The 27587-nt window shown below is 52.4% G+C and overlaps 1 protein-coding gene across 2 annotated transcripts; it reads right to left on the reverse strand.

Annotated features, from left to right (window-relative positions):
* Window positions 1–1328: 1328 nt before the first annotated feature.
* LOC136106270 (actin-binding protein WASF3-like) lies at window positions 1329–25946 on the reverse strand. Of its 2 annotated transcripts, none has more exons than XM_071813410.1 (9): window positions 25826–25946; window positions 15810–15968; window positions 14223–14357; window positions 13930–14083; window positions 13500–13617; window positions 13241–13356; window positions 12496–12762; window positions 11679–12061; window positions 1329–11078 (listed from the first exon to the last, which is right to left on the reverse strand). In XM_071813410.1, the coding sequence occupies exons 2-9, from the start codon at window positions 15940–15942 to the stop codon at window positions 10921–10923; spliced, it is 1464 nt and encodes a 487-aa protein (XP_071669511.1). In that variant the 5' UTR covers window positions 15943–15968; window positions 25826–25946; the 3' UTR covers window positions 1329–10920. The 2 variants fall into 2 exon arrangements, with proteins under 2 accessions (XP_071669511.1, XP_065702602.1); XM_065846530.2 differs by having other exon boundaries at window positions 13181–13356; window positions 25826–25944.
* Window positions 25947–27587: the final 1641 nt, after the last annotated feature.

The following is a 27587-nucleotide window of genomic DNA, read 5'->3' on the forward strand; positions in this document are numbered from 1 at the left end:
TTGTTGCAGGATCCAGGAGTTGGAAAACATTTGGTTTGTCCCAGGAAAAGCTCTTTTCCATCTGGATGGTATCTGGCTAAGGATGAGAGGAAGCACTGGTCTTTCGCTTCTGCTGCAGCCTGAACTCTCAGCTCTGCCTTTTCTCTTCCCCACGTAGAGAATGACAAGGACAGGGCTTTTTTCTGATGTCCTTTGTGAGTAGGACAGAATCAATCCCCCAGCAGGATAAATAGAATCCTCCCAGGAGAGCAAATCCTCTAGCTTTGAGCAGGGGATGAGTTTCTGGTGGCAAAGCTCAGCAGGAGCCTCAGCCAGAGTGGGGTGGCCCAGGGCCAGACTCTGCTCTGGGGTTACTGGGGTGGCCCTGCAGTCACCAGGGTGGCTCTGAGGTTACTGGTGTGCACTTCAGTCACCCTCCTGGGGCTCTAAAATGCAAATTAGCCTGACTGGGCTTTGGGCAGCACCCGTCGGTGTCACCCACGGCAGCACAGATGGGCAGAGCAGGACTCGATCGTCCCCATTCCCCATCCTGCCTCCCGTCCAACCTGCTTCCCAGGAACGAGGCTGTTTCCGAGCAATTAAAACAGCAACTTATTTTGATGTGTTTTCATTAGCCTTTTAACTTGACCGGGAAAATGGATCTCAAAGAAAATTGTACAGTTATAATTCAATTATGGTTAAATCAGACCCCTTTGATGCACTTTATGAACAAGTGAAAACAAATCAATGCTGTTATTGCACTGTATCTCTATTGTGTACAATATTATACATTCATCTGTAAGAGTAATTTATTTTTATTACTGTAAATAAAACTGTTAAAGTGATTTGTCAAGAGGATATCCAAAAATAGAGGGAGGGGGGGTTAAAATTAAAACATTTGAAGATCTGGGCTCCTGTCCCAGGTATGTGCCATACTGTGCGTGTCTGTGTTTTTATTTCAGCTGAAGCAAGCCTAGCGCAGGTTTCTGTTTTCCCTCACCCAAGGTCTGTGTTTCCACTTGGATCACGATGAGCTTGGTGAGGATAAAACCTGCTTGAGACATTGATCAAACAGGTTGGAAAGGAATGGCTCCATGCAAAAGGATGGAGATTTCTCCATCAGCAAGTGATTCTGCCCCCTGATCGCCCAGGCGGTCAGGCATTAAATACTCATGGGAATGAACTGATCTTTGAGAGCCAGCTTCTCCAAATGAAGAGTTCTAGAGAAATCACAGCTTTCTGCTGCTGCTTTTGTGCCCTGACTCTAATAGAGAAGGGCATATCACAGGGCTGATAACTCACAGCAAAGGGACTCAGTGAGGGCAAGCTGACAAAAAGCCAAACCCAAATCTACTTTAACCTCTTAAAATCTTTATTATTATTTTTTTTAAATTATCACATGCATAAAGTGTCAACAGTTTGGGATTAAGACGACATTTTTTGAACAAATGTAGTTACAAGTGGTGCTTCGGATTGTTCCAGGTTTCCTCTCTACACTGTACAGAAGAAAGCTCGTGTTGCGATGGACATAGTCCCTACCTTTCCGTCATCGTGTCACGATAGGCAGAACCCACAACACTGGGAAAAAACACACTTGTTCACATGTAGCAACTGGGTACGGCAAATAGATACAAGCAGCAACATCTACTCACCTATTGACTAAGTGCACATGGTTAAAAGACCCCATTAGACAGTGAACATCTCCTTCTTTTTCAATGTCAACTATATAATAACGGAAATCAAGTTATGGCCTGCAACGGGTGACCCTCCCATGGGAGAGATGCCCATCTCCCAGCTGATTCTGTCAAACAGCAAGTTGAAAGAAATACAGGTAATACTTCTGCCGGTATTAAAAAATGAGCATTTTGCAGGAGCATCAGGGTAGCCCCATCGATGCGGGGAAGCAAACCACACTTCCCTGTCCCCGCCACGCCACCCTGCAGAGCTGGAGCCAACCTCCGCGAAGATCAGCCTCAGCTCCAGGCTGTCCCTAAGAAAGGCCAGTGCTAGAAGGGGAGAAAATCGCTTTTAAAGTGCCCAGCTTGAGCCGGCCACTCATAGATGCTGTATTTTAGGAGGACCAGTTGTCCCAGGGCTTTTCCCTACCTTGTAGCTGCTGTGTTTGGGTAGCGCTGGGGGGTTTTTGGGGTATCTGAGGTGCTCCCAGCCTGTGCTGGCCTGGAACCCCAGGCTGGTGGCTGCAGGGCACAGGAGATGATCCTCCTGTGGCTTCAGTGCCTGTCAAAATAACGCTCCTGCAGCACATGGGCTCACCCAGGGGTGCTGCTGCTCCTGCTCACCCTGATGGCCATGGAAACCTGGCAGCGAGCTGGCTCCTGTCCTGTTGCAATCATGTCCTGGGCTGGGGCAGGAGGAGGAGGTTGAGGCGGAGGAAGGCTCTCCAGCCTGAATACTTGTCCCATGGTAGCAGCAGTGCACACGCTCTGGAGCAAACCCACCAGCATGTATGTGTCCCACAGCAAAGTGGTGACAGCGTTTGTCTCCTCCGGCGTGCCCTCCATGTCCCCATGCAAGTTTTCCCTTGGGGTGGACAAGATCAGAGTAAAAGCTGCTCCCAAAACTACCTGTGCACAGCCAGGGGTGTAAAACCCCCTGCGCGGGGAAGGAGGAATCCCAGCAGATACCTCAGGGTCTGGGCAGGCCCACATTTCCACCCAGGTGAGGACAGGCTGAGCATCAGAAATACTTGGAAATACTCTACCCTTCCCCAGCTCGGCCAACACACCTGCCCTGGGAAGCCCCGCAAAGCCCCGCACTCCTCGGCCACGCAATGGGGACCTCCAGAAAAGGCACAAGGGACACGGCACAGCCAAAAGCAGAGGGGAACAAAGCATCAGCAATGCTTCAGCATCAACCCAAACTCACGCTGGGGATATCCTGGTTCAGATTCCCCCAGGCAAGTCAAGTAGCCCCAGAATGAAGGAAATGAGGAGCCATCAGCCCCAAAACACTCCTAAAAATGCATTTTGGAGAAAAAGTTTTCTTTTTAGTGGGGATTTTCTTTCTTTTTCCTAATCTGCTCTGAGATGAAAGGCACCACAAAGAGAGGCCCCATTTGTGGAAAACTGGCCAGAATTAAAGGTAGATCTGAAACATCTCAGTGTTAAAATAACTTTGGCGGTGGTGGTGGTGAGGGGGGTTGTTGATGCTCATAACAGTGTGATTCTCAGAGACCTGGCCAGATCACGCCAGATGCTCCTGCTGCCAGCAGGAAACCAGTAAATCCTCCATGTGTATCACAGTAACACCATCAGGCTCAAAGTCCTCTTCATTTCTAATGCAAGATTTTTATGGGTTTTTTCACACCGAGAAGTGACTTTCTATGGAGTAAGTGTTCTCAGCTGAGGCATCAGGCATACACAAACACTGGTAATGGGTGAAAATCAATGGGATTTGAAACACTTAAGCTGGGGTGGGACCTTCAGGGATAAAAGCACTTTCTACAGTAGCAGGAGCCCTGTCTCTTTGTTGCCCTGTGGGCCAATGTGCTGCTTGCTCTGTTCTCAAGCACCAGTTTCTTAGAGAACTGATTTTTTGGAAGCGGTTATGGTGATAACTGCTCCATTTTTTGGTGCTTAGCTGGGAAGCAATGCTGGGTCTGACTGTCCCTCAAGGTGCAGGGGAAGGAGACAGAACAGATTTTCCTTTTGGAAATCACATGTAAGTTACTTTGTGGTTTTTTTTCAGTTTTGTGTTTGTTTTCAGATTACTGAACTGAGCTACCCCAAATCAAAGGGTAACTTTAAAATTGCTCGACTTGATGCACCACCATGGTTTACACAATGCAGTCTGCGGATCATGAATGGTCTGAAGGAGCAGGCTGCTGGAGCTGTTGCCTTCTAACCATTGAAATACAGTGGTAACAGCTGTGTGTCCTGGTTCTCTGTGGTTACTTCACATCCTTCCTCCTCAGGTGTTTATTCTGCAGTACATTTTATCTTTATTGTATTTAAGGGTCAACACCAAAATCAGAAAAGGGCCAACAAAGCTAAGGGAGAGCACAAGCAGCCTGCCCTGGCTGATGGGCAATGTTTTGGGACTGTAACCTGCCAGGACAGACCTGTAAGTAGTGGTGCTGCTGGAGGAGGGGATGAGGCAGAACTTCAAACGTACCAAGCTGGAAGAGATGCCCTGTGGGCACCTTCACCACCCACTGGGCCAACGAGGGCTTCTCTCTGGTCTTTGCCTACCTGCTTCTCCAAGACCTCTATGGTTGAGTGCCTGTGATCCATTTCAGGGTTTCTTCACCCTTACCTTGAGAAAGCTTGCCCTGAGATCTGATTTTACTCCTTTCTGTCACAACTCAAGCCCATGCTTTCTACTCTAGTCCAACACACGCACAGAAAAATGGGTTTACTCTCCCCCTTGTCCTTTGTAGCTTTGCAGAGGTTTTTGCCCACCTGAAGTTTTTCCCCATATGGAATGGTGGGAGTGTAACCAACCTAAAATGCCAGGCTATTTTCTTTGTCTTGTTTCCTCCTCTCTGCACTCTGAACACTTTCTGCACAGCTAAGTGCTAGAGCTACCTTTGGGCTGAAAGTCCACCCAGGACCAACCCAGTCCTCTGGTACCGCCACCATGGGAGAAGTGTGCAGGGAAAGGCTCATATCATGCACCCTTGGGCTCGCAAGCTCCCAAACACAATGACCAACAGCAGATTTGAGCCTGTTCCTGCTAAAAGACCACAAACGGGTCTGTGGGTGCAGCTCTGTGGGAAGAAGTCTATTAGGAGATATGCCCATGGGAGGGTGAAGCATTGGTGATCTACCATCATGTAGTTCTATGGAGATGTTTGTGACCTCAGGGCCTGTACCAACATAAGACAGATAATAGTGATGATGTCACATCAGCATAGTCTTCGGGGGACACCATGGTCAATCCAGGTTTGAGCTGGGGATTTTCTGCAGCAAGAGCAGGTCCCTTGCTGCAGGCTCTGCCTCAGCCTAGTGGCAACACCAGGATGGTGTCCTCCTTTGGGAGCACTTTGGTGCCCTCCTCCCAGCCTGCCTGTGGGCACAGTACAGAAGGGACAAACCCCTCACTGAAGTTTGTGAGTGTGGTTATTTCTTTCACTCCCCCAGCAAAATGCAGGCACAGTTCTCACCTGGAGAAAGCAGAGCTTGAGAGAGTGATCCTAGAAAACCTGGGGTCTGTTAAAAGAAGATCAGCTTCACACACACACCAAAGCAAAAAAACCCCTTTGACTCTCAAAAAAGACTGAAATACTTCCAAATCTAGGCTTCTGTACAGGTGCTTGAAGGAGGACACTTTCTATGAGCTAGTAGAGCGTCGTATATACTGTATGCACAGCTCTAAGTGTTGGCAGGTAACTGCAGTGGTGCCCCTTGTCATATTTCCTATCACATGCATGGACACCCCAGAGGAGTAGAGCCCTGAGTAACATGTGAGGACCATCCTGAGGGCAGACAAAACCAGCATGTCTTGGTGCTCCTGTACTTTGCTCAGGCACTTTTGTGTGGGGATAGTGGAGAGGGGCAGGAGAGCCCCACCGCTGCCATCAGCAGGGGGATGTGGTCGTGGTGCTGGTTGTGGGGTCACCTAAGGAAGGGACAACAGTCTTCAACGTGCTGCTGCCCAGTTGGGGGTAAATTCATGGGTGGGTGAGCATTTGAGGCTTCTAAAGTGCAGTGCAGGTTATATGGTCTTTGCTGTAAACTGTAAACTCCTCAGGACAAAGTCCTTGCCCGCCCTTTTATTTTTTTTATCCGTAAAGTGACATGCCAGCTGAGAAAACCTTACCCCTAAATAACACTTACCCCTAAATAACAACCACTACTACAGGAAAAACAGGAATCATGGTGGAAGGAACAGCCTGTGCTCTCCTTGCCAGCATCTCACGATGGGGAATGCTTCCCACAGCCCTCCATGGTCCGTCCCTAAGATACTGGCGTGGTGCTCCTGCCAGCCACGTACCTCCAGAAAGCACCCTCCAAAATACCACCTCCAGTGCTACAACCTGCCTCCCCACAAGCAAAACTTCCATTTGTCCTTTAAGCTGAGGTGTTAATTCAGGCTCTGTTCCCAGGGGAGTCTGTAAAACTGCTGCTCAGGCTGTTTGGTGTCTTGAAAGGGAGATAGAGATGGAAAAAATTGCTGGGAGGAAATTTGAGGGCTCTTAGGTAAAGGGAGTTCTCTGGAGAAGCTGTGTTCAGCCTTAAATTCTCACTAGAGTTAAACCTGAGATCAAGTAGCTGCAAAAACAGGATGTCTTATAGGATGTGATGCTCGCACCTCTACAGGTCACTGCCCAGGGTGGAAAGTTAGAAACTACCCAATTCCTTTTTCCTTCAGGACACCAATCCTCCAAGAGCCACCAGTGTCAACTACCAGCTCCAATGTCCACTCAAAATCAAGGAGACACTGAGAGTGCAATGCCAGGACACGAACACTGCTAGACTTCCACCAACCTTCATGAAACTTAAGCAAGACCAGACTTCACACCTATGTAGCATTCACAGGCAATAACCTGTGCCCATAATGTTCCTTTTCAGATAAATCAGAGATGTCCAAGAGGTTCCTGATGGACCCCAAGGACTATAGCCTTCTGTTAATTTATCAAAGCAAACCAAACTGGCTTATTTACTCTTCCGCTGCATCTGACCCAATTCATTTGTATGCACGCAGAATATACTTCCTCCTATTGGCAGTTATATTTATTATTTTTAATCTATGCCCATAAATTGGCAAGTAGGAGAAAGCAGATAAAATGGTAAGAGAAACTCTCAGGAGATCAGTTGGGCTCATTAAATGTTTGGCACTCCGTGATTATCTGTTGGCAATGAAATGCCGCTGCTATATTTTAACATGAAATGGGATGCCTTAATGTACAAGAGAATCTCCTCAGCCTGCTTCTGGTATGCTTGAGAAAGGAAAAATTAAATCATCTGTGACCTGGATTGTATTTTTAATGGCTGCCAAGCTAGATAAAATATTTAAATATTCACTTTTATATCAGCCCACGTGGGGATTTGAGCATTTCAGGTTGTGTAACGCACCATGGCCTACTTTTGGAAGAGTATACAGAAATAGGCACATATGTACAAAATATTGAGTACAAAGCATATGGGTCAGCCAGCCAGTGCTAATTAGTATGGCTCAACCAATTCCACCAGCACTAACCCAGCTCAGACCAACCAAGGAGTTGGTGTCACTTAGGTTGGATTTCAGAGGTCACCTGGGCAAAAAATAGATGAACGCGCCTAAAGTAAGATGTTCATCCTCAAACATGGCTGAGTCCATCAAGCAAAGGCACTAAGGATGTTGACCAGCAGAGCCGGCCTTGCAGGAATGACTGTGTCATAAGACTGGGGCTCTTGGTGCCATCATGTGCTTGCCCACCTTGTGATGTTGTCAGGAGAGTTGGGAAGCACAAGGTGCACCATGATGAGACCAGAAATGGGTGTCTACAGCCCACACTGACTACATATGTTACTTCTCCACCAGCTATGCAATAGTCCTGAGCAATGATCTCTGATGTAGACATCTCACTGAGGGGAGGCTACCTGTGGATCAGGCCCATCCAGGGTATCAAGACAGCTTCAGTGAAGCCAAGGCAGTTCAGATCCCTGGAAGAGCTGTATCGTGATGTCTTCAACCAATGGGCAACACCAGGAGGTTATGGTCCTGCTGACTTGTTTTGGAGCTGAGCATGTGAAATGGGTTTGTGTTACCAGGGGCCGGGAATTTTCTTAAGCAGACTGTAAATGATGAGGATGTGCTGGGATGTCCAAAGAGGAGAGGATGGTGTAAGAATGTAAAGGTGTGAGGAAATGGGGATGAGCCTTGCTCCTGCATCCCCAAGGCTCCCAGCTGTGCATCTGCTCTGCAGATGTGGCTGGTGCACAGGGCAGGCGAGGCTGGAGTTCTGTGATTGTCAGGCGCTTTGCCATTCAACGGCATTGGCCCTGCTAGTGGCAGGGGTTGACTGACTGCTGCCAATCCCAAGCAGAGCAAACCTGCTGTGAGGTGACAGGGAAGTGGGAGGCTATGAGGACAATCCTGACACACCAACGGAGTCCTACCAGAGTTATCGTAGATTCACGTGACACACACAAAGCAACTAGTGCATGAAAAGAAGGGACCCAGTCTTCTAGGGGCACTGGGCTCCTCTCCAGTTCCCATCAGGATCAGCTCAGCTTTGCAGAACTGGGACATTCACAGACCCAAGGGACAAACATGTCCCTGCATGTCCTACAGCTCCTTCATGTCCCGGTGGGACTCACCAGCTCTGTCCAAGCCCCAGCTGGGTCCCTGCAGTCAACTGCAGCCCTTTGACCACCATAAAGAGGTAACAGCAGCTCCGAGAGCCCACTGTTAGTCTCTCACAAAGCATTGTTGCTGTTTCTAAATCATCCACATAAACCAAATTTCTCTTCACAAACAAACATTATTGTGATCGCGTCTATATTAATAACACCCCACAATAAATACCACGAGGTGACTCTCAAATGTTACTCTAAATTTTTGCAAGCCTTTCTTCTGAACTTCCTCCAGCTCCAACCCCAGCTGCCTGGCTAAGGACAGCCCATCATGGGCACTGCAGGGGCTCTCTGCCTGTGTGGAGACACCAGGCTTTGGCCAAAAGCTTTTGCAGCCAGTTCTCTGCATCTCAGAGGGTTGATCTCAGAACTGACAGCTCTTGGTGGGCACTAAGGATCAGGAATTCCCTGGGTACCTGTAGGACAGCATGTCTCCCTGTCTCCTTCGGTCAATCCTGTTGCCTTGGGGTTTGCAGATAAGCTATTCCACGTGTCCTATTGCTCTGCTGCTTCTTGCCTGTGGTGGGAACTGGGTGAAACAGGAGGCGCGAAGCCTCCCTGCCAGCCTCCTGGGATGCTGATGCGGGAACTGGGATGGATTCATACAGCTCATCCCATAGTGCTGGGTCTTCCTCACACTGGGAGAGGCTGCTGGAGCAGGATGAGCACCTGAGCAGCTTAAACAGCATGAGCGCTGCCAAGATGAGGAATTCTGGGCTTGAATCCGAGGATTTTATTTGCAATTCCTGCTCCAACAATCAGCACCACTGAAGGTAAGAGGAGCTTTCCCTAAGGGAGACCCAAGCCAGGGATATGGCAGGACACTCCATCCTAAACCCTTCCCCAACCACCCTTGCTCTCCCCCACATCCACGATGCTCCTCCATTCCAGCCTCCCACTCAGCACCACAGCTCACAGCCCAGATGCAGAGATGGAGAAGGTGTCACATCCAAGGGACAGAGACCATTTTGTATCAGTCAGGAGAAGGCAGGGGACCTGGGGACACCTCTCAGCAGCTGGGCAGGGGGTTCATCGCATCTTGCCATGAAGAGTTTCTCACCATGGGGAAAGCAAACAAATACTTGGGGCATCATTCAACGTTGGTAGTTCTCAGGGTGAATTTAAGCATCAGCCTCTGAGCCTTTTGGCTCCCAGCTGTATTTTCTCACCTCCTTTACAGGTCTGGTCACTTCTAGATAGTCAAAATACTATTTTTGCAGCCATCACGTACATGGCTACTGGGAGAGCCACAGAGGTGGGCTCGGAGCCAAGCTTCTGCCCAGAAGAGATTCAATGTGCGGCTTCAGTTTTCCCCCATTCAGGGACTTGTGGTATATGGGAACACAAGTGAAAACCTCAGGACAGCACGCTGGGCAAGTCCATGGCTGGTCCTGACCCATTTTCTGCCGGTGGGGAACCTCTCCCAGCTCTCTGAAGGCTTTGACTTCTGACTGTGATATTTTCAGCATTCCCCACCCCTCTGCTCTGCCTTCTCGTGCTTCCTCCCTTTGTAGCTGTGTAAAAAGCCTTTGATGAATCACACTCTATTCTGATGAGCAAAGCAGTATTTCTGGCACTGTGGTGGGCGACCAGCTCTCCAGGACCCCCCTCAGCACCCACTCGCGGGGTAAGGGATGCGGCAGGGTCAGGCCGGGAGGCAACAGTGCTTGGGTCCGAGCTGATCCTAATTGTACGGGCGCAGTTCATGGGGATACAAAGTGCAAATTGAGAGTTAACATAAAAGCAGCATTTTGTATAATTGTTTGGTTTTGGTTTTCGTTTGTGTGGGGTTTTTTTTACTCAAATAACACTGAAATGGTGTAGCACTAAGGCCAAGGAGAGTTGGGCTTGGGGAAGCTCCCTGAACAGCTCTTCTCCCTTGCTGGCAGCCCCTTTCCCCCCTTGAGGACAGCCCACATTGCACCTAAGGGTCTAAGCCAAGACTAGCACTGCATCTCCCTACCAGCTGCACAAGCCTTGCCTTTACCCTTTTGTCCCATAAAACCAGTCCTAAGAATGGAAATGGGCTCAGGTTACCAACACCTCGGTCTTCTCCAAGGAGTGACCGCACAATGGTGACCATCCCTATGCAACTGCTGCGAAATGCAGTGCATCCCTCTGTGGGAAGGAGGTTCCTGCCCACATGCAGCTTTTGGATCTGCCAATGTTACAAATGCAGGCAGCAAAATGTCCCCAAAGCCAGTGCACGGCCAGCTCTGCGCGCCCATGCTGGCACCGGCTGTGCAAACAGGCTTCTTCCCCAGGAGCTCCTCGTTAACGCAATTAACATCTAGCTGAAAAAGCACTACTGCCTCTGGGCTTCCCTTTCCTAGCAAAGTACACTCAGGGCCAGTCTCTGGTCTTGCTCTAGGTGTAAATCTGGAGTAATCCTATTAACCTGCCTTCTGAGTATTTTTTGAAGTCATTAAACGTGAAGGTGCTGCTAATTTCTGGTCTCACTGCCTCCGAGGTGTATCCTACCCGTGCTGCCACCGCCCAAAGGGTTTTCAACATAGTGTAAAAGCAAAGCTCCTGAATGAACGGGGCCGCCCGCGCTTGTTGGCATCGACGTTGGGGAAGGCGCCTATACACACCTGGTACGGAGCTGGGGAGCTCCGCGCCAGCCCAGCCCCGCGGCCCCTCAGTCTGACCACTCGTTATCGTCCAGCTCGGAGTCATCGTCGGACTCGCTGTACTCCACCGCGATCCGCCGAGACAGGATCGTTGCCACGTCATTGCCCACGGGCTCTTTTTTGGCCTCTTGTTCCCATTGCTCCTGGACTTTCCGGAGTTGGATTCCTGCAGTAGGGAAGGGGAAAAGGCTTTAGGGGGAATTCTGCCCAATGTGCAGCATCCCCCACCCCAATTAAAAGTATTGGCTGAAAGGGAGTGCCTGCAGCCCCTTGCAGGAGGATGCACACAGTTATAAAGCAATATGAGACAATAATGTGATATGCATGTGATTATAAAGCTATATAGCACAACAAAGCTCCTCCTCCTCCACTTGACCTGAAGAGGCTGAACTTTCCTAAAGGTGAAATCTGCCATTTGACCTGAAGATTTACAGGAAAGAGAAATGGGAGAGACCTTGGAGCATGTTCTCTGCTACGGCCTGGAAGGAAGCTACGTGCACAAGAGCTGCCAGGTGTCCCTGTGTGGCTCCATCCCACCTCCAGCCATGGGTTTCTCCCTCCAACCCCCTGCATCACTTTTCTTTCCCTCCCCAGGTCCCACCTGGATGCCACCATCTTCATGCACTACCTGGCCACCTGCGGCTTGTCTTGCACTCAACAAAGCCAGTGCCACACAAGTCTACACCGAGAGGTATTTTACCACCACGATGGCAATGCTGGGGACCCGTCCCCACCCCTTCCCGCTGCCACCAGCCCCACCGCTCACCCCTGCGGATGGCTGCCAGCAGGTCGCTGCGGGCGTCGCTCATGGGCATCAGTGGGATTTGCGGTTTGCGGGGCTCCACGGTGGGGGCCGGTGGCGATGCCGAGTGCGCCGGCGAGGCAGCGATGGCAGGGGGTCCCGGTGGGGGGGGTGGGGGTGCCACCGGGGGTCCCATGGGGCCAGCCTGTGGCGGGGAAACAGAGTAGGGGCCAGGGGGTGCAGGGGGTGGTGAGGGTGCGTAGGATGGGGGGGCAGCCGAGCTGGGTGCCAGCGCAGGGGGAGCCGAGATGGGGCTGTCGAAGGCTGTCTGTGCAGAGGGGATGACGGGCGGTGGGGGTGGCGGGGCTGGCGGCACGAAGTACTCGGCCATCGGCACCGGCTGCGGGCTGCAACGGGAGGGCAAAGCTGTATCAGTGGCATGAGGAACAACAGCACCCACCACCCATCCCAGGCATCCACACCCATCCTGGGCAACAACCGGCTGAGCCATGGCTTGGTTTGCTCTGGACTCCCGTGTAAGTTCTGTCCCACGGTCATGGAGATGGGGGGCTCTGCCAGAGTGATGAGCTATGGGGCACGTGGTCGTGGGAAAGCAGCCAACATCCTAGGGGAAAACAGTCCCCTCCATCCGCCTTGTCCCTTATCTGGGATGAGGTTACCCCAAAAGTGCTCCTCACTGATTTGGCCTCAGGTCTCACTAGTAGTTTCAGACCATGGCAGCTGCGGAGGAGGGCTCTCCCTCCTGCACCAGCCCAGAAACTGGGGTTAGCCCCCAACCAAGCTCCCCTTCCCATGGGCAAGAGCCAGGCTGAAGTCCTACCCATAATCCTTGACTAAGTGAGGTCTGGGCCCGTTGAGGATGGCCTCGGGGGGCTGCGGCACGTGGGGCTGCTGGAGGCGGTTGAGGCTGTTCTGCCGGCTGCCCGCTGCCGGCGCCGGGCGGTAGACGTGCTCCTGGGGGGCAACAGCTGCCAGCACCCCCTCCTTGTGCTCTGCCGGGGCCAGGTGGGACGTCGGGGCCAGGAGCTGCGCGGGGTGGTTGGGGCTCGCGGGGTACGAGTGGTCGGCTGCGTCTGATGCGTAAGATCTACGGCACAGGGAAACTCAATGGTCGTACTCCTGGGAGGGGGGTCAGCTGGGCGGGAGGGTTGGGGGGACATGGGTTTGAGGTTATTTTGGGGTTGAGACAACAGAACAAAAAATGGCCACAAAAATATAGATATACAAGAAAGCAGAGGGATAGCGGAGGGGAGGAGGACGCCAACACAGCTAACCCAGTCTTGTCCCTTAGCCGCTAAATGGAAAGCGCTCCGACTTTACCCCAACGCTGGGGCTGCTCCTGAGGTCCAGGATGCAACCCTGGGGACACCAGCTGTCCATGAAGCTACCATGGGTTTATGGCTTAACATCCCAACCCTGCTGCAAGCAGCGCATCCCCCAAAGATGGAGAAGAATAGAAAAGCAAAGGAGAGCCGGTGAGCTAACACATAGTAGGTAAAACCTGCCTATTATCTGGGGACAGTGATCCTTCCGATGATGCCATGTGATAGGGGGATGGTGAGAACCTGTTATCGGGTCGGAACTCTTTATCATACGCCATCATATTCCACTCCAGGCGCCGGTTGCGGGCTTTCCTCACTTTCTTCACCTCCCGGGTGGAGTCCTCCACCAGCCGCTGCTCCTGGGGACACACACGAGATGCAGCTCCATCTCCAGCCCAGCTCCTCTGGACCATGAGCAGCACCCAGGCAGCATCACCCAGCCCTGCGAGATGCACCCACCACAACATGGGGGAGCACCCGGTGTCCCCTGCCTGCCTGTTACCTTTTGCCTGCGCTTCTCCTTTCTCTTGTCTTCTGTCGCCTGCAACATTTTCTCCTTCCATAAGTTGAAGAAGTAGGAGGGGTCAGTGTAGAACTTGAGACCATCCTTTTTGTCATCCCTGTGGGGTTGGGGAGGGAGGAGAGGGGGTTATCAGCCACAGGATAAGATCTCCTTCCCCTGCACAGTGGGGTTTGGTACAATCACAGCCATAAGCTGTTACCTCACCATGAACACGTCCAACAGAGCAGTCACTACAACTGTGTGTGGTCACTTCATCCCTATGCAATGGGGATGGTGGCACAGCAAGCAGGCAGAACAGCCTCTCAGCTCTTGCCAAGCAGCAAATGGGGTGCACCCCCAAATGCCTCTCCTGGAAAGGACCCCAACACCCCCTTGGTCCGCCCAAGGAGCAATGCACCAGCTGCCCTACCTGTAGGGCGTGAGGATGTTGAGCGGCGGGGGCTTGTCGCAGCGCTGGTACATCTCCATCACCGGGTTGGGGATGGAGTTGCGAGACACAACCTGCTGGTTCTGCACTGTGGAGCTCTTGAATGCTTTCCGCATGTTGATGTCCTGCAGCGAAACTGGAGGCATGGGAAGAAGACGGGGTGTAGGGGTGGCCTCAGCTCTCTGAACCACGCATGGCGGGTGGTCTGGCCCCAAACACGTGTCTCCCACCCACTCCCACCCAGCTGTCACCCCAAAATAGCCTCAGCTCCTCACCTTCCTCCACAGTGGAGTCCAACTGTGTCACCTTGATGACCAGCAAGTCCACCCTCTCCTGCAGCGAGTTCATCCGCATGTAGAAACTGTTGGCTTCGTTGAACAGCTCGCCGAAGATGTCCTCTGCGTGCCTGCCTGGCAGAGGGCAACGCACACCCATCACGGGCAAGGGCGGCAGGCAGGGAGCCCTCGCCCAGCCGGTCACCTGGACCACTCCATGGGGCCCTCTCCCCAGCCTTGGGTTTTTGGGATCTGAGCCTCGTCCTCTCCCAGACCTGACAAAGTGCTGAACAGAACGAGGGGAGCACAAAACACCCACCCTTCTCCTGCCCCCTCCTCTGTGCACAAGCATTCTTTTCAGTGAGAGCGGTACCTACAGGATGCACTGAACCACGGTGGCTTCTGCCCCGAAAAGCCTTTGCATATAGTTGGGCAGATGCAGCCAAAGAAACTACCATGACCTGCAGAAACCCAGCCCTGAAGGCAGCAAACCGAGAGCAGGGCAGTGAGGTGGGTGCTACAGCAGGGGGAAGCCGCGATTTGTTTCACTTCAGCAGTTATTCTCCTGCAGCACTCAGTGCGTCGCTGCAACAGCTCTTTATTTGGGCTGTTGCTGTCACAGGGCTGAGCGAGGCTGGCAGAGCATTGCTGACACCTGCAGGCTACAGCACCCATCTCTGCCCAGCACCCATCCTGTCCCAGCACCCGTCCCATCCTGGCACAGCACCCCAGCTCCTCAGGACTTCCCCCAAAACCACATATCAAATGGTTCCCAAGATCAAGGCACTTTTGATATCTGCTTGGCCTGTCACCCGACTCAGCCATGGCTATTTGATTGTTTTTTCCCCAGACTAAGCAGCCACAGCCTGAGCACCCATGGGTGCTGTTCACATTGCCTGCTGCACTTTCAGCAGCTCCCTGAATATAACGTTTATTTTTCTGAGAGTATTTTAGACAAGAATCTACTTCTGGAGGGGGAAAATAGAGGGGGAGCCCCGAAGAGCCCATGCTTCTCTCTCTATTTTAAGTCAAAATGCAGCAGTGAAATAGGCTGCCCCTATTAAACCTTCACATTGGCATGTGCAATGCTCTCGTCTTCCCCTTTTCTAATAAAATTAGTCCAGGGCAGGAAGACAGATGTGGATTTAGACCTTTTATATAGACCTCACTTTCACATAAAACTCTAAAGATGAAAAAGGATAGGTTGGGTTTTTTTAATCTTCACCCGACATTCCTATTTCTGGCCAAGCCCAGAAGCAAGGGGCTCACAAAGGCTTCCTGCCCCCCACTGCACAGACTGGCTACAGGAAGAAAACAGGTCTTAAAAATATCACCCAGCCCCACACTGGGCTTGGCCCTGAGCATCCTCCTGTTTTTATTAGCTGGATAATTCCCACTGAACTACAGGTGACTGCAGCCTGCACAGCTCTCACATAGCCCCTGCTTCTCTGTGACTGGAACCAGAGCAAGCAACCACGGTGCCCCACCAGCATCCCATCAGCATCCCACCAGCATCCCACCAGCATCCCACCAGCATCCCACTGCCCTGGCACTGTCTCATGCTGGGGTCACTGTGCCGTGACTTACTGAGGCTGCCCAGCTGCTTGATGATGGCAGCCAGCGTGCTGTTGGTGACACACTCCAGCTCACTCGTCACTCCCTCGGGAAGAGCCCCCCGGCAGAGGTGCCGGGGCTCGATATTCCTCTTCACCAGCGGCATGCTGCCGACGAGCCCTCACGCCTCTCCTGGACAAAGGAAAAAGAAAGAAAAAAAGAAAATACACCCCTTTTGCCTGTTTTTTCTACCCACTCCCTCTGCACTTTGTCCAGGGGACTTGTCCTTCCCCCACCGGCATACGGAGGATGCAGCCCCCACGATGGCAGCAGGGCTTTTACATGCAGGGGACACTGTGGGTGCAAACCTCCGGATGCCAGCAAGTACAGAGATGCCAGGATGGAGGTGAGGACTGTGCTGGGGCCCTGTCTCTACCTTTGTGCTCTGCTGACAAGCCTGGGGAACCTTTCCCACTTACCTTCCCAGAGCTGCGCTCAAACCAACAGCAAACCCTCACGTGCTGCAGCCCTTCAGCCGGCCCCGAAAAGCCTCAGCCAACCCAAACAGCGGCCAGAAGCGAGCAAGCACTTGTAATGCTATTATTTCCAGCTCAGTGCAAGGCTCTCCAGGGTTTGATTTGCGCACACGCTGCACCGAGGCAAGCTGCCGCAGCCAGCTCACCCCTGCTCTCCGCAGCATCGCTGCATGGCCCCCGCTCCGCCTGAACCAGGGATGGTTCATTTTCTGCGGGGCTCAAGGAGATGCATGGAGATGCCTGCACCAAACAGACCCATCTCCAGCGAGAGCACCCATGGGAGCTGGTGAGGGCGGACAAAGGATGGGCACAGCGGTTACCCTGGGCACAGGTTACTCCACTGGCGTAAAGGGTGAGTGGTGTGAAACAGGCTGAGACAGGAGAAAAAAAAGCAGCATTTATTAGCCAGGGTGGTGTATACTGGGGTGCTGCAGCCTGGGACGGGGACACTGACAGGCACAATACAGGCAGTGACCCGCAGGCTGGCACAAGGGGTTCTTCTATGACACGAGTGCATTGCGCCTCAGCTCCGCTCCCAATGCAAAGGCGAACTGATGGCTTTAGCATTGAAATCGCTGTGAATTGGATCCCGGTCTGACAAGGACCGGAGAGCACGAAGAGCCTTCCCAGCTCCCGAGTGCAGCGAGCTGAATCTCTCCTATTTCACATCCTGGTCACCCCCCATCCAGCCCGTCTTTCACAGGACCCTGCTCTGCATTGGCAGCGAAGGAAAAACAGCTTCCAAACAGGGCCATTAATAGCTGGGAGCAGAGCAACCGGGCACTGACAACAGAGGCAGCAATTCTGACCACAAACGGAGCCAGAAATCTGCAGACTTCACATTTTTTAGCCCCGGCAGCATTAGACAGAACAGTTTCCCATTGATAGCACCCGGCCAGTGCTCCCGTCCCCCTGCCATCACCACCAGCTCCTCTGCAGTTTTCAAATGCAAATGCAAGCTCCCTCCACGGAAGAGTCAAAAAATTGTTTCTAAATCATTAATAAAGAACTTCCCAAAGAGCTGATTGTGCTCCCCGATCTGTAAGTACAGCCCCAGGGGAATCAGGGTGCCATGGGAAGGACCCCAGCCCTGAGCCCTCCTTAGGGCTGCATGATGCTTTGGGCTCAGAGCAAACTGTGTGTCCTCCGGTCCTTCCCAGAGTCACTGCACGCGGATGGTGGGGCTGGTACTGTCCCTGGCTCCCAAAAAAGCCCAAGAGGCTTCTGTCAGCTGGTCGTTTTTCAGCTGAGAAAACTGTGACAGGGTTTGCAGGGGAGGCTGAGGATACCTGCTGATGGGCAGCTGCTCGGGCCATGTACAACTCCCCTTTCTGAGCACCCCCTGAACCACCCGCCCCCCAGGCTGTGTAAAGAGACAAGCAATGCTGGCAGCTTCACCCCAAGCTCGCTTTGAGCCTGAGTGTTCTGTGTCAACCCAAAATCTGAACACAGAGGCCGAGCCTGGGCACGTCCAAGTGGGGAGGTCCCCACTGAGTGGCAGCTGCAGGGATGGGGCACGGGGCAGAGCCGTTAATGAGCTGCTTGGGCCCAGCAATTAGAAACAAGGAACAAAGAGCCATTCTCAGCATCCGCCTGGGACATGGCCACCAGCACCCAGGGCTTTTTGTCCCCACGCAGGGGACCTCTCTGTGCCTCCACCCCCTGTGAGGATGCAAGAGGGGAATGAAGGAGAAAAGGATTTGAGGTCTGAAACTCTTCCCAGCAGGGAAAGACCTGCAGGCTGGCAGAAGGTGGGTATGTGGTCTGATAACAGCATTTGAGATTACGCCATGGGAAAGCACTCCTAGAGAAGAAAGATGCCTTTAATCTCCCTCCAGAAAAGCCCTAACAAGACTCAGAGCTTACAGCAGAAGAAACCACGGAGGAGAGAGGCACATAGACTTTGGCTAGTGTAGCTGGGACAGCCAGCTTTGGCTGAGCCATAGCAGAAACTGCTTTTTAACCTCCCCAATTAATGGCCACTAACAGGAATTCAGGGATCCCCTCCCATGACAAGTGCCACCTCAACCTGCTGTAACAGCATCCCTTGTGCACCAGTAGCACCAGACCTCTGATGTCTGGGTTGAAAAGCCAACTTCTAACCTAAATCCCACCATCTCAAGGGACCAAAACACTTTGGATGGCGATGGGCTACGCATGACAGCAACTTGATTTCTGTCCTCACAGGCATGTCTTGCTCACACCCACCAAGAGGCTGCAGATAAACTCTGAGCGCTGGTGGCTTGGACCAAGCCCCAGCAAAGGGATGCTCAGTTATGCCCAGTACTGCTCCTGCTTGTGCTGATATTTTGGGCAATTTCCAAGCCTTCCAGGGGGTGGTTTTGGTGGCAAGTCCTCAGACCTTCTGAAAAGGGCTCCCAGGAGCAAGGATCCACTGGGCATGGAAGTGGCTCCTTGGTGCAATGGGGAGAAGCTCAAATGTGGACAGAGTTTGGCCAAGAGCGATTCATGATTTCTTCCATACGTATCACCATATTGGACCCCACCTCAGTGTTCCACATCATGGGCCATCGCCAACACACAGTGTGGAAGTGAGGAGCCTTCAAGGGGATAATGCCTGTGCCAGGCTGCAGGAGGAGGAAAATGGGAGCCACAAAACCAGCAGGAATTTCCTGGAGGTGGAAGGCAGGAGGAGTGGGACCAGCCAGGCGCTTCCCAGGAGCTGCTGCCACAGTACAGACACACTGTGTGGGCTCTCCCAACACTTGTCTTATCTCTCTGACAGCTGAAAGAGTTGATAACTTTAAATCTTGTTGCACTGGGCAATGTCGCAGGTGAAAGGCAGTGGTGACAGCCTCATCTGTCATGCAAAGAGAAATGCACTGCTGCTGATAATAACTGGAAAGCGTCCGCTTCTCCACAGCACATAGCTGCTTCCTCCCAGGGTAGGGCATTGCAGTTCCCATAATACATCTGTCAAACCTCCTGAGTGTCTCGCTGGGGCAGCAGCTGCCCGTGCTCTGGGAGATGCTGCTCAGCCCAGTTTCCCCATCACTCTGTCTAGCCAGGGGCAGCTCACTGCAGCCAGTGTGTGGGACTGCAGCCAGCTCACAGCCCTCTGCAGCCTGCAAAGAGCCTCGATGCTCCCCTATGGCCACAAATCCCCTCCAAAATCTGCTGTGTCCTACCCAAGCTGGGAATCAGCTTGCAGAGGTGCAGCCTCCCACCTGCTTTCCAAGCCAAGCAAAGGAGCTTGGAAGGGAACTGCATCTAGCTCACCACTGCTTGAACAAAGGCCAGATGAGATGCACAGGCAGGGGAGGTGATGAGACTAGAAATGAGCTTTATCTTCCACCCATACAAGCTGATTTTTCCCAAGGAACATTCAGCAAACTGACCGCAGCATCCCAAACCCCAGAGCTGCTGGTGCTGCTGAAGAGGAGCCCCTGCTTTGCCAGACCATGCAGGAGAAGAGTGCAAGAGGGCTGGAGAATAAGGGCTACCCCAGAGCACAACTGCCTAGTCCCTGCAGACCAGACCGGCAGTGTGATGTGCCGATGCTGGCTCACAGGTGACCCCTACAGCTGGCTCCTTCCAGATGTCATCCTTCATCTCAGCAGCCATCGCACCTGCAGCTTAAGTCCTTGCGGGCTGTTGGGGCAGAAAAGCAGCTCTTGTTTTGCAAAAGGGCCCAAAAAATTGAGTTTTGTGTCCAGCCATTGCTCCTTACATTCTTTGCAGCAGTTTTTCACGTATGTGACTGTCACTTCTTCCCCACTGCACCCCCAAACACAACTCGCTGTCTCCCACTGGGCAGGGATTGAGGCTGTGACTTGCCAAGCCAGGCTGGACTCGACCAGAGGGGTTCAAAGTGGCCTCAAGGATCACGCATGCTCTGGATGGCCCTGCAAGGAGGGACAGGCTGGGTGACAACATGCTTCTCAGGTGCTGGCTAATCCCCATGACAGACGTTTGGTTTGGTAAGTGCCTGATTAGCTGCAGTCTCAGCCTCAGTGCCCTGTTTCATATTGCATGAAAGAGGAGAGAGAAGTCCCCCTGCTGCCACCTCCTTCACTGGGCCAAGGTGGGACAGAAGGCACTTTTGGGGGTTTCCATGGTTGGGTGCTCCCTGCAGGAGAAACCCAGATTGGGAATGGAGCTGTGGCAGGGCTGGGAAGGATGTCCACGTTGCACACCACTGGCTTGCGAAAACACATCAGCCAAGCAGGTACCTTCAATACCTTTGCAAAGGTATCGAAACACGGCACCCAGCACGTGAAGCAGCAGCTGAACTTGCACAAGGCAGCCAAGGGAAACCTCATGCACCGTGTGTCAGACAGATGAGACAAAGCCTGAGCCTTGTTTTGAGGAGAATGTGGGGGAGCGTGTGGTGAGCACAGCCATGCCCAAGCCCTAAAAACTGGGAGTCTAGGTCACCCCCCTCAGCTAAGCTCAGTTCTGGGCCAAGGTTTGGGAGCAATCTGTTTGCTTGGCTGCTCAGGGCGCTGCTGAACCCCAAGGACCAGACGCTGCCAGTAACCAGAGGGTTTTGCAAGGGAGCAAAAGCTTTGGTCAGATGTCAGGAGCCAGAGTAGTGAAAAAATACAAAGTGGTGTATTGAACATCTATTATGTTTGAATAAAAGGCAAAAAAAGTTTACAAATTATTATCAAAAGGACAAGAAGTCAGATCTTGCAGTGCCTGTTCAGGACAGCAACCTGCGTTGGTGTAGATACCTTGGGACTGGCGAGGAGGGGAAGGGCTGCAGGGGCAGGAGGGAGAAGGAGATGCAAGGTAGTCCTGAAATATTGAAAGGAGGAAAAAAAGAGGACTCTGCAGTCAGGAAAAGGACAAGAGGCAGGGGTGACAGTCAGCTGGGCTCATAGGTGCCTGCAGGAGCTTGTCCTGTGGAATTTGGCAGGACAGATCTGGCACAGGAGAGAGCTGGGAAAGATCCCCGGGGTGTGCAGCATTCCTGAGCAGACAGAAATAAGTGTTAGCTGCAAAAGCAGCAAGCTTTTGAGCTGTTGATTTGTGGAGTTCTGCCACAGGGTGTGCTGGAAATCGGTGCAGGAGGGTTCAAGGAGCAACAGGACGAATACACAGAGGACAGAAGAGGCCACCAGCAGCTACCTAATGGCTGAGGGGTGAGCTCTGGCTCAGGTGGCCCAAAACTGCTTCTTGACCTCAGATGTTTGGCTGATGTGGGCCATGAACATCTTCAGGTGGGAGAGCAGAGTCTGTACCTATAGGGGCTGGAGCTTTGGTGTCTCTGAAAAAAATCAACCAGTAAAAACTCTGCAGGCAGCTCTCAGCAATGCGGAGAAACCTGCTTGCTAGAGCTGGACCAGATTTGCTGATTGACTTCACACAAAATGGAGTGTGATCTGCACCGCAAGGACTCATCGCTCTAATTTACAAAATGCATCTGCGACCACTTTTTAATTCGTTGCTAGCCCAAATGGTTGTGAACGCTACCAGCATGACAAATGTCATTGTTTTGTGCAAAGCTGATAATCACTCCAGAGCTCTTGTCCAAAGGTTAATTAAATATATTAAAAACAGCTGGATCTCAAGCATTCCCCTGGCTAAAAATAAACCAGAGGGCAGATCTTCAGTGAGACTAAATTCTCTTGATTGCACCGAGGCTGGTGGGCATGGGAAAAGCAATGCCACTGCCTGTTCCCTCCTTGAGACCTCTCCATCCAGAAGGAGTCTGGCTGGGGTCACAGAAAGCATCCCAGCCCCATCCTGAGCAGGAAGGGTTAGCACATTGCACAGCAAAGCATCAGGTAGCAAAATGCTTTGGGGACTGAAAATGCTGCTTTTGTTCCCGGTCTGCAGGTTATGGGGCTGGGGGGCATGGAAGCTGGGGCTGGGGACTGGCTGCTTCCAGAGCACATGTGAAATGAGTTGAGAGGTCTCAGCCCTGCTCCTGGGTGGCACACAATATTTGCTGTTAGCCAAGAACTGATTGGGGCTGAGCTGCAGGGAAAGGGTCAGGCCCTCCAGCCAAAGGGAAGACGGAGCTGGATGTCTGGCTGGTCCTGGGGCAGAGCTGCATCGCTCTCTGGGTTGGGGCTGGATCGGTGACCTGTGTCCCACCAGGAAGGCACACGGCCCGCCCCGGCTGGGAGTGCTGCCCACACCTCTCCTCCGGTCCATCTGCAGCTCTCCTCCTCTGCAAGCTCAGCCAAAGGCAGCTCTACCACAGCTAACAACTGCCAGGAGGCTTCAGCGAGTGAACACTTCACAGCAAAGTGCAACATAACGTGAAATCACAGCTAAAAATATTCCTAAAGAGTTTTATTAGTAAATGCCATGGTATTTTTTTTTAACTTCTACTGCAGAATGTTACAGCTCTAGGAACAGCACTTGACTAAATTGCCTCTAAATCACAAACGCCTCTGAAGGCTGGGCTCTGCAACACCGACCTTTGCCAAAAAGCCTGCTTAGGAGGATGCTGTAAATGCAACTGCCTTGCTACCTTGGGGTTAGTATAAAAAGCTTGTGCCGCTGCATGTCTGGTTTAAAACGAACAGGCTGCTTAATGGTTTTTATCTAAATGATGTTTCTTTACAGGTATGCAACTAGCAAACATGGTAAATTGGCAAGTGGGTTTTCAGGCAGTTGCTTCCCTTGGGTTTTAGCTGATGTGGGGTTTGGCTCAGTCCTTTGATTTCTCATAAATGGGGAGGCCTCGGTGCTCCCCGGTGCTGGTCAGGGTGCTAAGGGCTATTTCATCAGGTCTTTCCCACTCCACCGAAGCCGCTGCCAGCCCCCAGACAGACCTGCCATCACCACCACCTTCTGGCTTCATTTCTGCTTCCGATACAAGCTAAACCCACACAAATGCAACACTCTGATACTCTAATGCTGAAGGGTGAAAGGGGTGAAAAAAGGTGCAGATGAAACTCCATGTGATCCTCCTCCATCATCCCTTGGCTGCTCGGTGCGCGGTTCCTGTGCTAGGACCGCCTGGGAGCCGTGATGCCTTGATCTTCAGAGGAGTCGGGGAATGGGGCAGTGGGAACAGCAGCACGTCCCAGCTCTGTTTTGGCTAGAAAAGATCCCCCCTGGCCTGGAATCGTGTTGTTTTTAATGACTCTCTGTTGCCAAAGGAAAATCTTCAATGACATTTTTTTCCTTTTTGTGCTCAGCTCATTAACAGAAGGATCTCTCTCACTTGCTGGAGGTTTGTGTGAGCAAGACGCCGCTGAACAAACCAGCCTTATTCTCCCTAATATAGAAGGCTCTTTGATTAACCCAGGAAACCCTCGGCGAGCAGCAAGGGCCCTTCTGGAAAGCCGGTGCTCGCTGGCTTTGGGAACAGCCGCAGGACCAGCATCTCCAGCCACAGAGCACTCCCAGCCGGCTCCAGTCAGTTCCCTGCCGGGGCTGCGCTGTGTGCCCGGGTGGGCCCTTCCCACGTTGACAACGCGGCTTTGCCCACCGGTGCTATACGTGCAGCCCTGCAAAATGCCAGGGGGACCTGGGGGAGTGAGGGCAGCTCCTGCCTGGGAGCTCGTTGCATCCCCTCTGCTCAGAAACCTGCAAAACGCTGCGGCTCTTGCCTGAGGGGTGCAGCCCAGAGGGTGGATTTTTGGATGAGCAGCTCTGCAAAAAAACATTATTGGGTTTTAGGTTCATGTCTTTTTTAATTTTATTTTATTTTAACATTCTTGGCTTGAGGGCTGTTGTTCGTAACTTGTCAAGATCTTGGCATCCGCAGCTGATTTGTCATCTACCATAAAATGGAGGATGAGTATCTTTAGTTCAGAACTGGGCCAAGGGAGATGACAGCTCAAAGCAAAATATGCTCCATCTCGAGTTTTCTCTGTGGGCTTCAGCTCCTCGGGAAAGGGGTCTAAGTTGCATCACAGGCATTTTGTGTAAGAGCCCTTAGTGTGCTCTGCGTTTGTGGCAGAAGAGCACAGTGCATGTTAACCTTCTAGCTGCCAGGTGAAGTTTTGCTGGACTGATGCTGTCTTCAACTTCCCCAAATCACCGAGCTGTTCAACCTGTCATAGTGGATGCTACTGAGATATAGAGATGCCATGAAAATACCTTTGTTTGTTTGTTTGTTTGTTTGTTTAAATGAAACTAGCAACATCTCTAAAATCCAGGCCACGAGATGCAGCAAATGAGGGGTGTGCCTTGGCACGCTGAAGTTTTGAAGATCAATTATTAATTCTGCCATTGCTGGTCTGCCCATACATCCAGGTCCTGCGCTCCCCTCCTCCGGTTCGTGTCCGGCAGCGTATCCGGCAGCCGGCTGCTGTGCGCCAGGCAGCTGCAGACAAAGCAGCCACAAACTATACGAAAAAGCATCTTAATCCATATCGCGCTGACACCACCACGAGGCAGCAAGAACTCGAGTTCTAAGCAATAAAATTAAAGCTCCCTGTAAGTAGCTGAATCACTGAGGTGGAGGCCCAAGCTCCACACCTTTGGTGGGGGCGTGTGCGCCTGCCTGCAAGGGTACCCTGGGCTGGGGGACACTGGACAGGGTCCAAACGCCAGAGAGGACCCTGGGCTGGGTGGGGGTTCTCGCATGGCAGATACCACCAGGCTTCTGCCCTGCTTGGCCCTGTTCCCTCTGCCTTCCTGCTTCCTTCTGCTTCGCCAGCCTCATGCCAGGCTGCAGCACCCCATCCCCTCATGCCCCCCACATTTCCCAACCGGGGGGTGATGAGCCCTTCCCAATGCTGGGTAGAGGTGCCTCTCCCTGCACAGGCAACCGCAGGCCCAGCTTATCCTCCACAATGATCTAAAAATGAAAAGCAGCAAAGGATCCTCCCTCCCCAGGATGCAAGGATGTAAAGTGATGCCCATCCCTCAGTGCAAGAGTGCAAAGCAGCCAGGTACCCCCCACTCCATGCAGGAATGCAAAGTGACAGCACCCCACCACACCATGTAAGTGTGCAAGGAGGCCTGACCCCCACACACACCTTGCAAGATTGTAAAGCTGCTAGGGCTCCCCCATACATCTGCAAAGCAATGGCCACCCCCATGCAAAGAGGCCCAGAGAACCGTGATGCAAATGTGCTGAGTGATTTGGGAATCCCACCCCTAATGACTAGGTGCAAAGCAGCCCCGCTCCCCTCCATGCAAAGGTGTAAAACAGTGGAGGATCCCCCCTACTCTGTGATGAATCAATGCAAAGGGATGAGGGACCCCACCAAGTAAGGATGCAAAGCAGCTTGGACAACCCCCTCCCAATGCAAGGATGCAAAGCGACATGCACCCACCCCCCACATGCACGGATGCAAAGGTATGGAGGACACCCCTGCAATCCAGGGATGCAAAGCAGTGGAGAACCCCCCCTTTGCAAGGATGCAAGCGCCCAGACACCTCCTCCCCTCCAATACAAGGATGCAGAGCGGTGGGGTCTCCTCCATGCAAGGATGTCCCCCGCCCGCAAAGGATGCAAAGCCTTGGAGGACCCCAATAAAAAGGCTGCAAAGCGCCGGGGACGCTCCGCGATGCCCCGCGATAGGGTGTCCCCCTCCCCAAACTCACATGTTCCCGCATTCCCAGCCCCCCGCTCACCTCCGCCGGGTTTTTTTTGGGGGGTGGTCTCTCGGCGGCGGCCCCGCGGGGCGGTGCAGGGCAGCGGCGTCCGCTGCGCGCCTCTGCGCGCCTCTCCGCGCCGCTCCGCAGTGCGCGCACGGCGCATGTGCCCCCTCGGCCACCGCCTCCGCCCCGCTCCGCCCCGCTCCGCACGATCGGCCCCGGTGCGCGGGGTCGGAACGGCACCACGCACCGGGACCGACTGCGACTGTGCGGACCCCAGCTTCCTTCTTTATAACTTTGGGGGTTTTTTTGTCATTTTTTAAATAAATAACTAATTTCCCATACTTTTGCAACCCGGTGCAACTGCTTGTAAAGGCTTAATCTCATCATTTGAGGAGGCGGGGTCTATGGCAATGGGGCTGGAGGTCTGACGCTGCTGCTTCCAAAAGAGCTCCTCATTTTTTCATAGCCCATGGGTGCCACTTGGTCTCAGACCAGTTCTAAGCCTTCAGCAGGAGCTACCAGAAACCCAAGCCTGGGTGTCCAAAAGCGACCCCACCTCAGGGTTCTGCCCTTCGTAGGCCACTCCAGCCCACCAAAGCCACCAAATGCTCCAGCCCTGGACTTTCAGCAGCAATTTTCCAGGCTGGCCAAGGAGTGACACAAATGACTCACTCGGGCACTGTGGGAGAAGCGCATGGCTCTGCCCATGCTGGCTGCACATCAGTGCCAACTGTTAGAGAACAGGCTGCATTAGTTTATTGAATTATTTGCTATACTGTGTCTTATAGAACTTGTTTAGAAACTGCTTATATAGAACTTGCTTAGCATAAGTAGCTAACTTTGCTTAGGCCACAAGCTGTGAACTTTTGAAATTTCTGCCTCATTATGCAAAGAAGGGCCCCAGAGTCTGCTCAAGCAAGAAAATAAGGGACCTTTTGATCATCAGCAGGAGCGGCATCCCTAGAGGTACGTAAAGGAACAGAATGGTGCGTCTAAAAGAAGACAAGAAACATAATGTTTTGGTTATTGCCAAGGAATTATTTTTCTCACCAGCTGCAGGTGCAAAATAGCAACCAATGGTCAAGACCTAGAACTGACATCCAGTCTGGCCAAGTAAAACACAAACAGAGGCAAGAAACAGCGCACCTGACAAAAATGAAGAGATTCAATGAAGAACAGGGAGGCCCCAGACAGTTTACAATTGGCCCAAACTGATATGTGAGGGGTGGAAGGATTAGACTGTAAGGGTATAATTGCCCAGGATTGTCCTGGCTCAGGGTCCCTCTTTTGGAGGTACTCAACTCGAGCTGCTCTCTACGCTGTGTTTCATAAATTATCATGAGTCACTGCTGTGGGAAACCTAGGGAAAAAACCAAAAACAAAAACAAAACACAACACTTCCTTAGCACAGGCATGGCTGTGGAGCCAGGGCAGGCTCTGGTGCTCCCTACACCCTCCCCAAACTCTTGGCTGTGCCCCTGCCCAAGGGGCAGCTCCAGGCTGGAGGGTGGTGATGCAGCAGTGTAAGGCACAGCACTGAAACAGCACATTGCTGTAAATCCAGCCACTACTAGAGGGCAGAGTGAGCCAGGCGAGACAGGTTTTTTAGCTGTGCGAGGAGCTTGGATGTGGGAAACCTTGTTTGCTTCCCCTTCCTCTGAGGCATGTGGGGGAAGAAGGAGTAGTTCAGCAGAGCAAGGGATGGTCTGTGACATGGTTTGAGGTTTGGAGTGGGATGACTCACGCTTTGATTTTTTTTACGGAGTGCTCCAGGGCTGGATTAAGCTGTGTGTGT

The sequence above is a fragment of the Patagioenas fasciata genome, chromosome 11 (genome assembly GCF_037038585.1).
Source record: "Patagioenas fasciata isolate bPatFas1 chromosome 11, bPatFas1.hap1, whole genome shotgun sequence".
NCBI classification, from domain to species: Eukaryota; Metazoa; Chordata; class Aves; order Columbiformes; family Columbidae; genus Patagioenas; species Patagioenas fasciata.